This window comes from Oreochromis niloticus, linkage group LG7 (genome assembly GCF_001858045.2).
Source record: "Oreochromis niloticus isolate F11D_XX linkage group LG7, O_niloticus_UMD_NMBU, whole genome shotgun sequence".
In the NCBI taxonomy this organism is placed as follows: domain Eukaryota; kingdom Metazoa; phylum Chordata; class Actinopteri; order Cichliformes; family Cichlidae; genus Oreochromis; species Oreochromis niloticus.
In genome coordinates, this window is record NC_031972.2 from 39,781,392 (window position 1) to 39,794,450 (window position 13,059).

General features: G+C 38.5%; 1 protein-coding gene across 2 annotated transcripts in view; it reads right to left on the minus strand.

The window, feature by feature from the left end:
- Nucleotides 1-13,059, minus strand: part of ano1b (anoctamin 1, calcium activated chloride channel b) — a 34,979-nt gene that overhangs the window by 1,747 nt on the left and 20,173 nt on the right. The window contains exons 12-24 of one of the 2 annotated variants that reach the window (XM_003449233.5): nucleotides 12,844-12,926; nucleotides 12,597-12,608; nucleotides 11,163-11,237; nucleotides 9,318-9,386; nucleotides 9,034-9,235; nucleotides 7,342-7,453; nucleotides 7,143-7,200; nucleotides 5,928-6,028; nucleotides 5,163-5,305; nucleotides 4,631-4,783; nucleotides 3,784-3,836; nucleotides 2,444-2,628; nucleotides 883-988 (exon numbers count right to left, since the gene is read on the minus strand). In XM_003449233.5, coding sequence (XP_003449281.1) covers nucleotides 883-988; nucleotides 2,444-2,628; nucleotides 3,784-3,836; nucleotides 4,631-4,783; nucleotides 5,163-5,305; nucleotides 5,928-6,028; nucleotides 7,143-7,200; nucleotides 7,342-7,453; nucleotides 9,034-9,235; nucleotides 9,318-9,386; nucleotides 11,163-11,237; nucleotides 12,597-12,608; nucleotides 12,844-12,926 — 1,352 coding nt within the window. The remainder of the gene's footprint in view (nucleotides 1-882; nucleotides 989-2,443; nucleotides 2,629-3,783; nucleotides 3,837-4,630; nucleotides 4,784-5,162; nucleotides 5,306-5,927; nucleotides 6,029-7,142; nucleotides 7,201-7,341; nucleotides 7,454-9,033; nucleotides 9,236-9,317; nucleotides 9,387-11,162; nucleotides 11,238-12,596; nucleotides 12,609-12,843; nucleotides 12,927-13,059) is intronic. The other variant, XM_019361198.2, reaches the window with a different exon arrangement.

Here is a 13,059-nt window from a genome sequence, read left to right on the forward strand (position 1 = left end):
CAATCAGACAACTCCCTATAAGCAAGCAGTTAGTGACAGCAGGAAGGAAAAACTCCCTTTTAACAGGAAGAAACCTCTGGCAGAACCAGGCTCAGGGAGCGGCAGCCATCTTCCAAAACCCGTGAGGGCGAGGGAAAGAAAAGAGAGCAGAGTGAGATAGGACAAAAGGTTTCAATGGTTTTGGCCTTGACTAACCATAGTAAATTCCTTATACACTTTATGGACAAATGTATTAACTGGAGCGTTCCAAAGCTCCTCTGGCACTAACACAAACACAAAACTGTGCACCAGGAGATTCAGTAAGTTTCCATGGCTGAGCAACTCCTGTGGGTGTAATGTGTTGGTGTCTCATTACTTTTGTCTATATAGTGTTTGATATTCAACTGTGCAACAAGTAGAGATGGGCTGCAGACCTCCACTGTTGTAACACGTCCCTGTATCTGCATACCAAGGGGTTAAATAAGAACATTTGTGCCAGACGCTGCAGGAGGGTAGTTACAGACTCCACCAGAAAGTGGGGTTTTATTTCAACCCAAGGACAAAAAAAGTATTAATTTTTGGAAAATGGAAAACTGTAGAAGACCTTCAGTGGAGGTTTATCATTAGGGATTTATAGGAGGGCAGCACAGTGGTACAGGTATCAGTCACCTCACAACAATCAGGTGTCTGTATATTCTCCCTGTCTCCTTGAACTGACCTCAATTTCTGGTCCTTCTACTCAACTGTAGTGATTTATGTTGGCTGTTACAATGATATGTAGGTTGTTCTGACCAGACCCTACGTCAGAATCATAGTTCAGCACCTCTCTTTAAAAGGTATGTGATAATTCAATAAAATAAATTCATAAGACCATTACTAGTAATTACTTTATGTATTACCTACCTGGAAAACAATAACAAAAGCCAGACGGACAGCCAGCACTGCCCAGAATTCCTTGGATAGCTCATATGGTGTGTTTGACCAAGGAGGTTCCCTGTAGTCTTTATACCTTAGTGACAAAAAACAGGTATCACATTTGGTCACAATTTAACACTCAATTTTGAGAAGAAATTTCTGGCAAAACCAGGCCAGTACATATAATCTATCTAAATGATTAGATAGGGATAATTTAGAACGTAGTGCAATCTCCCTGATGTTCCCCTCAACAGGTGTTAAACAAACCAGAAACTCCCTGACATGGTGGTTGGAGAGAGGCAGAAATAAAAGTACCCAATTAGTAGCAGGTTTCATCAGTAAATATTCACACCATTTTTGAGCAATAAATTATGCTTGTGTGCTGCTGACATGTGTAAAACACAATAATTGCTCTTGGGTTAATATGAAAAGTCTGGAAAATCCAAAAATGGTATTCCCATCTTCCTCCAGTGTTACGTTCCAGCAAGGCCTGCTGTGATTTTGACCCTCTATCGGTGTTGCCATCTCTCCTGCCATAGGTGCCACCCTTTTTGGATGGCTGTCTGTACTCAGCAATTAAGCCAGAGGACTTAAAGCCAGAGAAAGAAAGAATAATCCGACATTTTTTTCCCAAGTCCATTAGTGGTAGCATTGTCAGCACAGTTCTATACCAGCTGTATTACTTCTTATATACTTCTTGCTTTTTTGCGCCATGAAAGTGTCTTTTTTTAACTTGCTAAATCACCATGGTGACTTCTGCTGGACACACAAACTTATCTCAAACCTAACATGTTGGTATTTGAATTCCGGTTGCTGTCTAGTCTGTATATAGTTTTGGTTGCATGTTTCTATGGTTTACACTTCCAGTGCCAGCTTTGTATCCTTGGTCTCTGTTAAGCGTCAGTCCTTAGTGTTTCCTTGCTTTTCTTTCCTCTTTCTGTGCTGACAGCTTTGTCACCAGATTCTTTTTTGTTTTAGTAATATGGTAAATGGACTTGTTATATAGCACTTTTCTAGTCTAGTTTAGCAATTAAAGTGCGTTTTACTAAAAGCCTCATACACACACATTTATTTGATGGTGATTTTCTCTATGGCTAAGTGCCTTATCTAACATTCACATACACTCACATTCCGATGGATGCATTGAGGTACCTTGTCTGGGGATGCTTCAGCATGCAGACTAGAGGAGTAATTGTAATGGACTGAAAAGCTTGTGCAAGGATTACAGAATGGCGCATCTCTGGGCTTCAAAGTTTATTTATTGAAATGAAAAAAGACTAAAATAGCTTCCTTCATTGTAAAGCACTGTATTCATTTGCATTTTATTTTGAAGTCATTGTCAACAATGACTCCATTAATAACCTGAATGTTAGAAGCACTGATTCACAAATGATTTAAAAATCATCTAAAATCATTGATTTGCTTTTTACTCCCAAATAGGTTTTTAAAGAAACATAACAATAACTAGACTTTTTGAAATACCTATTTCAAAATGTTTTAACATTTATTGAAATGTTATGACAGCTGTAACCTGAGAATAATTTCCTACCTGCATATTACAACAGGGTAGCCAAAGTGTGATGGATCCATGGGTTCTTTGCCATCCTGGAAGTGGCTGACATTAAAATAAGACAGTGTATGGTTGACAAATCCATGCATGGAGCCATCAGGACTGTACATGTACTGGTAAACCATCCGAGGGATGAAGTCTGATGTGAAGGAGATAACGAATGCCTGGAGCAGGGACAGAGGTTCGGACATTAGAGAAAGAAAAAGAAGTGTGGCAAATGGAAACAAATATGAACTATGTGAACTGTAACTACACACAGGTTTAAGTATACAACCAACTGGAATGCTGCAGCTGAAATACCAGCCATACTGCTTTATTTCTTTATGCACACATTCAAACATGCTCTTTTTCCTATGCCTAAATACTTATTTATCTAACATTTACACACATGCTGAAGTAGGCAACCTGGCGTTCAATAACTCAATTTAATTTCAATTCACTTTGCTATCTCAGGATGTTTATATCATAAAGCTGCTACTATATTAGAGAGAGAGAAGCCCAAAGATCTCACAAGAGGAGACTGGCAGAACAAGGCCCAGAGAGTGGTCGTGATCTGTCATGAGCAGTTGGGGTGAGTGATGCCATCATGTCAGTATGGACTACAATCTCTAAGTAATGTTTCCAGCAACTTGTTGAATTTATACCATGAAGAATTAAGACAGCTGAAAGCAAAGGGGGGGTCCAACCTCTTACTAGTAAACTAATCAAGTGTCCTGTGAGTGAATGTGTGCATAATCAGTCCATGGAAGGAACGAGTTTCATGGTGTGTTTGCAGGCACCTTAATAAGAGTTGTGGTTTTAATAATAAATACATTCTTTGTTGTGCAGTTTGTTTTTTGCTGGCTGGAGGACAATGGTCCCTTTTCTTATCTTTGCAGAGTTAGCACCTGGGCTACCTTGCTTTGCAGCTCCTTGTTACTTAGAAAATGAGCTGCAAGCCTTTTTATTTGAATTGCTTATGTGGTATTATGTGATATTTAGCTAATGTAAAGGTGGGGTCTCTTAGCGTATATTATTATTATTATTAAAGGAAGAATGTTCAGGCCCTGGGTAAACTACATAGGTATGGGTACAGTTAGGGTGATGTCAGGTTATAGGAAGGAGCTTTTTGATGTAATTGTTTCATAGTATATATCAAGTTTCTTACTCACCATATTTGAGGAATATGTGTGGGCCCTTTATCCTCTTTGTAAATTTTTGTTATGTATATAATTTGTGTATGAATATGAACTTAGACAAAGTTTTCTACATTAGTTTTAACACCAACATGATCACTCATGTAGCATGTCATAAGAATTAAATCTACAGACATTACTTACGTTAATGATGACAGCAACTTTTGCTACCCCTCTCAGTATGTTGTACCATATTCCTGTAAAATGAGAATGTGTGTCAGCTAATGGTTTCAGGTATAAGATTTCTCTTCTTATAATTAAATATGTCTGTGAAGGTTCTCAGTCATCCAGGTCATCGTAGTCAAAGGAGTTTGCAAAGAAAAGCGTCTGGACTTCTTTAAGTTGCTTGAAGACGTTTCACCTCTCATCCGAGAAGCTTCTTCAGTTCAATTCAATTCAATTCAATTCAATTTTATTTATATAGCGCCAAATCACAACAAAAGTCGCCTCAAGGCGCTTTATATTGTACAATAGATCGCACAATAATAAATGAGCGACCATCTTTGAACAGAGGCGGTGGTTTACGACACCAACTGTCTGCCATCTATAATCCAGTTTTGAGTTCCCTCCCCAGACGCCTTAACGCCCACTCACATCCTGGGCCATCTGACCTCAGGAATTCACATGACAAGGTGGGGCCAGGTTTCACATGAGCTCACCCGAAACCCTGGCTGATTAGGTCCCACACCCGCTTTCACACCTTGGCGCATGTGATTAGAGGATCACCAGGGGGTCCTTTGTCCCTCTTTGGGGGGATACTCCCACTGGGTTTAAATCTGGGACTCTCGGCCATTTGACCTTAGAACTGAAGAAGCTTCTCGGATGAGAGGTGAAACGTCTTCAAGCAACTTAAAGAAGTCCAGACACTTTTCTTTGCAAACTCCTTTGACTCTTATAATTAAACAAATATTATTTTCTCTTGTTGTTACTGTGAGCCTTCCTGACTAACATGCATTTTTAAACATGCCGCAGTGTTTTAAGTATAACCCACCGATGTCTTTGGCTCTTGCTGCCACTGGTCTTCGCAGCTCCGTCACAAATTTCTTGGCATCAAGACGTATTTCAATGATGTTGTTGAGCAGAGCAAAGAGTGGAGCCAGCGGGAAGGATGCCACAAACAAAGTAACAAAACCAAACTGGATGACTGGACAAAGGAGCAAAGCAAAAGAATCGGTACCAACATATCCCTTTACCTGTGCAAATATAAATTGCAGCAAATGTACTGAAAACATATTATAGGCACACAATTTAAATTTTTTGTCTACTATCTCTACATAAACAAAACTGCATTGAATTAGAATATAGATTAACATGGAAATCCTCAAAACCTTGACACCAGAAAAAGAATCAATATAATCTCACAACTGATCCTTTAGTCGTGATTTAGACTTTTGAATGACACGGCCATCAGTGTTTATGGAAAATTATCTTTGCACACAAGTAAACAGACTTGTGTTTTGCTTTGTTCATATCTAGTATCGAGGACCCAACGTGGTGAAGGATATTTAGTGTGTAGTACTGACTCATTTCCATATATTCAGGAGTTAATCCACCAAATGGCTCCAGAAAATGGTCGGTTTCATATCTCGTCAACTTCTTCTGTCTCTCTTCTTCCTGAAAAGCTCCTTGCTTTGACCGAATGTATCGAATCAGTTTCTTCAGTTTGCTGAAAAACATGTGCACATATGAATACACAAACACAAATGCATATAGACGCACGCATATATAAACAATAATGGACCCAGATCACTCTAATGGCATGTCGGTGCTGTACATTTGGAAGTAATGAGTTGTGTTCAATCATTTCATGCATTAGTAATAACTTGGACTACAGATGAGTTGTTTGATGGTTTGATGATCCTTCTTTACAGCTACAGTCAAAAGGAGCGTGTTTTTTGTGTTACCACAGGGTGTTGCAGGTCATAACAATTTCTAACTGTCGATGCTAACCTCAGCCTTGGATGTTATACAGTTTACTCAAATTGGCATTGTGGCTTCTGCTTTTTATGCTGAATTATGATGCCAGTGATTACATTCAAACAGAAAAAAGTTACATCATCTCCTCACTACATAAAAATGTTTGATATGCATATCAAAAGTTGTCATTACTAAATGTCAATATGTAGGAGTGTGCACAGAATTCAAGAGAATGAAATTTAAGTTTAAGTATTTTTTTTAAGTACTTCCTGAATATCGAGGAGTGATTATAGAAAGAAGATCTTGTGCAATTACACTATAACAATGTGATGTGCAAGAGCAACAAACCAATATGAAGGGATCCTACTTACGGTATTCCAATCTCAAAAAGGTTGTTCTGGATAAGTTGCTTTCCCAACATGGTGATACTCAGCTGGATACACAGCTCCATCAGACAGCCTCCATGAGCACACTGTAAAACAATCCCACACTAAAGTCAACCACAGAAAAAAAAGGAATTTTTTCTGTACACCTAAAGCAAAATGACAGTATTCTCCGTTCTTGTTGCAAAGACAGCAACAACTGCACTTCTGTACTGATTGTGTGGATATCCAGGCAAAAAGATGACCTGATACAGTATGCAAACACGACCTCTCTTGTCACGAGGACACAACAGCACTTGCACTCTTGCCATCACCACTTTCTGCAAAGGCACTTTAGAGAGTGTCCTGACCAGCAACATCTCACTCTGGCAGCAACATTCCAGCCAATTTATTAATAATGTTGCACCAACTTCATTTTATAAATGGCTTGGCCAAAACCAAGCAGATCTGATGAGGAAATGAGTAGTGTGTAAGTGCAGATTGTACACTTGCATTTTTCTCTGGAAATAGCATTGTAATTCAGAAAAAGTGAGAGGAAGATGACTGATAACTAATATGTTTGTGATATATATGTGAATCTCCAGTTAGAAAGTGAAGCAGGCTGAATGTGGTCTTTAAGATTGGATTAGTGCTTCTCTGGACAGTTCACATGATGTGCAGGAGTGCATTATTAGGAATTATTCCACCTTTTAAACCTTGAATCTGCATGTAACTGTGTGACTGAGGACCAGAAATGTGTGGGGCTGTGGGGTGAGGACTAAGTGAAAAGCTACAGAACCAAAGCTTTGGTATGGTACTGATAGCAGTGAAAGGTGGGGCACACCCTGCACAGCACACACACACACACACACACACACACACACACACACACACACACACACACCAATCACATTCAATCGTATGACCAATTCAGAATTAATAAAGTATTCTGATTCTGATTTTGACTCTGGTGAAGTCGTTTATCTTAGGGCAACAGTCTCTTTGCCAGAAAATAGAAAGAACAAGCAGTTCAATAAAAATGTCATTATACTTCTAGAATGTGACTTAAAAATGTGTTTAATATGAAAACTGGGAGAAAGTGTAGTAAAATAAAATGTATTTATTTTGTTTAAATTGTCTTCAGAACACTTCTACTCCAAGTCCAGTGTGAAATTATTATGAAAGCTTTTGTTTGAGGTTAATTTGTAAAACCACAAGGCTTACCTCTTCCATTCTGTAAGAGTCAAACACATATAGGTAGCTGCCTGGCCTGCCTACAAGTCTAGAATGAAAATGAATGGAAAACTGTTTAAAGTGTGAAGTATCAAATATTAAACTTTGTGAATAAACAGTAACTGAAAAAATAAAAAGAAAAACAAAAAAAGAAAAAGACCGAAAAACAATATATTATGAGATTACTAACCTTCCCCTGAAGAAAGCAATGTAGATGATTGGGGAAAATGCATTAACAAACTTGAGAATGAAGGTCTTGAAGATGAGTCTTTCCTCAAAACTCTTGTCAGTTTTAGGAGCCTCTATAAGGGAACAGAAAAATTATTATTATTATTATTTTCTTTTTCTTTTTGACAGTTACTTAAACACTGGAACAAAATAAAACACAACATGTCTCAAAACAGCTGAGATGAGGCCATGTTCACCACTGTGTGGCATCCCCTCTTCTTTTAAAGACATCTTTCATTTCTAAACATGTGGGAGCTGAGGAGATCAGTTGCTGGTCCTTTGGGAGAGGAATGTTGTTCCATTCTTGTCTGATCAACAAGATCAGACTTTAAACAGTCCTGGGTCTTTTTTTTTAATATTCCTGATTTCATGATACTGAAATGTTTTTATTTGTTGAAAGGTCTGGGCTGCAGGCAGCCCAATTCCCAGACTCTTCTATTACAAAGCCATGCTTTTGAATGGAGTGCTGATAAAAAGTCACATGCTCCCTCTCCTCTTTAGTCAGGAGGCTGCAGCATTTTTCAAGAACAATTTCAAATTTGATTCATATGACCACAGAGTAGTTTCCCACGTTGTCTCGGTCCATTTATTTTAACACCTGTCTGACAGTTGCATGGGCCAAACCATAGAGATGAGTGACCAAGGGGGTGTAGACCACTCCTATGTAAGGAAGTACCCAATCAGAAAATGTGCGGGCCCAGGCCCACACCAAGTCCGTGCAGAGGAGGCCACCCACCCCACCTGGGGCCAGCACCTGTCACCACAAGCCCCCTAAGCCCCACATCTCAAAACTGTAAGGCAGCACCCGCCCCAACCATCCACTACCACAAAACAGCAGCTGCAAATCAGTCTAGATTCTAGCTACACTTTAAACCCAGGCGTTCTTTTAACTAAACTTTTAGAGTGGTCATTACCAGTACTTATTGTTTCATGTTTTGCAAAAACATGATGCTAGCTATGTCCCAATTCATAGGCCGCATCCTTCGGAGGACCCGGCCTTCGCAGTCTACGTGAGCCGGGTCCTCTGAAGGATGTGCCTATGAATTGGGACATACCTGGTGATTCACAGTTTAGCCATAACATTAGCATTTAGATGAGTGTTTCTACCATTTCATATTAGCTCTGTGCTTGCATGTGTTTGGGATGCTACATAGCTGATTACTGGATCTGGTTAATTACCAGTTCACAGCTGCTTTTTAAGGTTGCACATAAGTGATTTGTTGTCTTAGCAGTGACTTGGAAAACTTTTCAGATGAGGAGGGCATTGATAGCTGAGGTTTGATTCATGCTTTCTGTCCTTTCCTCTGAGGTGACAAAGGCATAGAGGCTGCTGCTTTTCAAATGCTTTATTTTTCTTATCAGGTCATTCATGACCTTATTAATGAGAATACTGGGTTTTGGTAGAGCAGGTCATCTACTAATCGGAAGGTTGGTGGTTTGATCCCTGGCTGCTCCAGTCTGCATATCTTTGGGCAAGATACTAACTACAAGTTGCTCTCTGATGCATCCATCACAGTATGAATGTGTGTGAACGTTAGAAAAAAAGTTCTTGTATGGGTGTAATGGGTGAGTGAGGCATGCTGCATAAAACAGGAGAGCAGAAAAGTTTAGTTGATGGAGTTAACAGCATTAGCCGGTTTTATACAAAACTTACCTAATACAGTAAGCCATCGTGCCACAGCTCCATATACCTCATCCAGTATAAGGATGACCACAAGGTTGATGATGGCTGCAGTGGTTTTAACTGTCAGCTGAACATGGTTCCTTGTGATCAGACTGGAACTCATATGAAGAGCAGCTTTGGTGGAGATGCGGTAGAGGATCACACCAAACACAATGGCAAATGTAACACCAATCTGAAGGGGTAAAAGGGTTTTTCAGCTTTTAAACATAACATTAGTGTTGCACAGTATATGCAGAGAATAAGATTTCTCCTACCATTAACAACATCATGACGATGTTAGTCATGTAGGCGGGCAGACGGTCCTGAAATGTAAGCTTTTCTATCTGAAACAAGTAAATAATAAAACAGTAAAAAAAATTAACTCAGGTCAAACATGACATGTAATGTCACTGCAGTCATAATTTTAAATGTATTAAAATCAACACAACATATTAAGAATGCAAAATAGAAAAAGAGAAAGTTCCAAAAAAAGAAATCAACAGCCTGGTACAAGGAATGCACTGGCCAGCTCAACAATATCAAAGACGACAGACGATAAAGTCAATGATCACAGAATTCTTTCCTTGGTTTTCTTGGGAAACAGTAAATGCAGTGCTTTAGTTATATGGTTTGAATTAAAGTTTAAAGTCTAAACTTCAATCACTTTTTGATTATTTTATATAAAATTCAATGCAATAGTATACCCACGGGTGAAAATACAAAAATTGTGCACAGAAAGTTAAGGACCTTAATTTTTGCTATCTCAGTGTGAGTGCACATACCGATTAGTATGACTATACATTAATACAATGAGGATGCTAACTTTAATCACTGACAAGTCAGGGAGGCCAGCAGGAGGCGTCCTTTAAAGGGAAGACTGTCATGGTTAAAGCAACCCGGACCGTGCAACTGGGAATCACTTGATGCCAAGATCAAGTGATTCCCAGAAATCTGTTACCTCCAAGCCACATGCTCCTGAGGACTGAACACCACCAGCTCCATCTAAACTATGGCATGATAGCTCAGTCACCTGTAAGGGAAGCACTTATCTCCTCTCCATGTACCTCCTCTTTGCCATTCTGGGAGCCCTCTAGGCAACCGAGTACCCCCTGAATTTTCAGTGGATTTCTCTTAAGAAAGACTGTTGCAGACTCTCACAAACAGAGCCCACTGTCACTCCCCTGTCGTGAGTTCCTTAAGCTCATTGACAGAACTCTGGCCAGTACACATCTTGGTATGTTTCAATAAACATTCTAAATTTCCAGTGTCTGTGGTAGTCTGCTTCTTGAATCTGATATGAACCAAAACATGTCAAACAAAAATATAATCAGAAACTAACTTTCACTTTTAGAGCTGTTGATTCTGTGAGAGCAAAACTAAAAAACTAAATGAAAGATCAAGGAAACTGATTCAGAGCGATTTCACATGAATGGCAAACAAATCCTTGGATTATTAGATAGCTGTTAGCTCAAGGTTCTTATTATACTTTAGGAATACAAGTAAGGCCATAGTCTAAGAGTAAAGTGCTCTATTATATAGTAAGATACTATTACATTAGCTAGAGGCAGCTGTGACTCAGAAGGTAGAGTGGTAAATCCCTGGCCTTCTCCAGTCTGCATGTTGAACTCTCCTTAGGCAAGACATTGAACCCCGAGTTGCCCCCAATGCACCCATCTTAGTGTGTGTGTTTGTTAGGCAAGGCAAACAGAATAGAAGGTATGCACACTCATAAATATTGGTGCTAAATATGTTGTAAATGTGCAGTCTTAGTTCTGTGCACAAAGCAAATATAACCACTTTTCATAATGTTTTGAAAAGATTGTTGGTGATAACATTTTTTCCTGTGGGCTGTGCAATAAACAGTGGCACAAAAAACCATTAGATTAGCCTACACAATGCAAACACACAAATACATGGCAAAGTGTCAGCTCCTGCAAGATGTTTATTAGCATGCAAAAGCAAATGTAGGCATATTGATATAAGACACCCTTTTTATGCACAAACTAAAGCACTTGGCAAAACAGTTTTAAAGTAAAATACAACTAGAATACTCAATAACCTTATAATACACGCAGCTTTAATGATGAAAGATTTTCATGTACGGCATATACTGTGTTTACCTTGTCCTGGGACTTTTGACGTTTCCTTAGAGACTTTTGCATTACTTTGAATTCGTACTCAGCCCTGGGGTGATCCTATGATGACACACACAAAAAATGATAAACAGTGGCAGTGATTCATACTAACCAAACTAAAATAGATGTTGAAGAGACAAGTCTAACCAAAAACAGTATCAAAAAAGTATAACATCAATATAAGTTCAAAAAAGTATCTTTTCCTTAATCTTTAAATTCAGATGTTTTTGGTCCTCTTGCCACAGGTGCATAAAAATCAATCTGATTGTCCTCCCTACCTCTTATTGGTGGCAGTTTTCTCTGAAGCTGTTGGAGAAAACAGCCACCTATAAGAAAAGTGATGGTAATGGGACACTTATTATTTAAGATACTAAGTCACTCTACAGGCTTGGAATACAAGAAGTCTTTTCTGAAAAATAATGTTTTGGCTGTTTTTTCCAACAACTTCAGAGGAAACAGCCACCAGAGGTTGGAAGAAAACAGCTGTGGAGTCCAACCACACTCATCATTTAATTTAATTTTTTTTAAAATACTGAGTATGAAAAGTCAAATAACTGACATCTGTTAGACAGTGAAGAGAAAAAACACACTTAGAGTAAAAGTGAATAGAAGAGGAAAGATGAAAGGAAATGACCGCAGTGCAGTTTAAAGGGGAAACATTATCATAATGTACAGACTTAGCATTTATAAGCTGTGTCTAATGGAACCTGGGAGTGGAGGGTCTCACAATTACTAATAATTGTGATTAAACATGTTATAACTATCAAACTAACCTAAATAGGAGACAAATTTAAAAGCTGGCTACATACTTTTTTTGCCTGTTTCCAAGTGTGATGATCTCACTCATTGTTTGAGATGGTAGTTTGTTTCCTGTTAAACTGGACAGAACTATGTTTTTAGGGTGTCTGTATAAGGTGATAAAAATTGCATTTTTGTTTTTGCCCACATTCTTTTCTGATATGATTTTCTTTCATCCATCCCAGGATCCATTCAGCTTAACAGTTAGAGAAAAAAAGCAATGAAGTTGCCAAAGGGATACTGATATAAAACGAGCATTTTGGGATCCATCTCTCTCTTCATTTATTGTTTAAAGATTTGTGTCAGACAGCACTCAAACAAGCACAATCATGAAATCATGATTTCACAGTTATGAACCAATCAGTCGAATCATGTGTGCATTTTGTCCTGTAAATAAAATGTTAGTCACTGGTCACAATTTTATAAATGTATTTTTTTTTCCATAAATCATTTTTGGACTCTGTATAGATTTTTTCATAGCTCAGCCATATTGATGTCATGTATGCTGTACATGGTATGAAGAATATATATATAAACTGCAGGTCGCAGCAGCAGCAGAAAGGTTATGAAAAGTAAAGAGACAAGATAATAGTAATATAATAATATGAATTTTCACCAAACCTTGAGAGCTTCCTGTGAAAAACAAATTCAGAGAAACAACATTTAAGTAAAGTGAAAAATGGGTCAATATGTTTTCAGTCTATATGACAGTAAATTGAGAGAGGTATTTGCCACGAAAGAGAACATTTTTACCTGGGTTCTCTTGTATAATATTGTATATATAGCATATCGTTTTTATATATTATGTGGGCCTCGGCTCTCTGCTTTTTATCCTTTCACACAGAAAAGCTGTTTTGTTATTACTCACTTCCTCATCCTCGAACCCTGTAAGGTCCCATTCATAGTTGAGTCTCATCTGCCTCCTTTTCCAATGCTCCATGAACATGGCAGCTTTAAAAGAGAGGTAAGAAAATACGCAGAAGCATCAAAATGTGCATGTTTCAAATATCAAATCTGGAAAGTGCACAGAACAAGAAAAATTGGTGGTATGTACAGCAGATGCAGGCATGAGTAAAGCAACAAG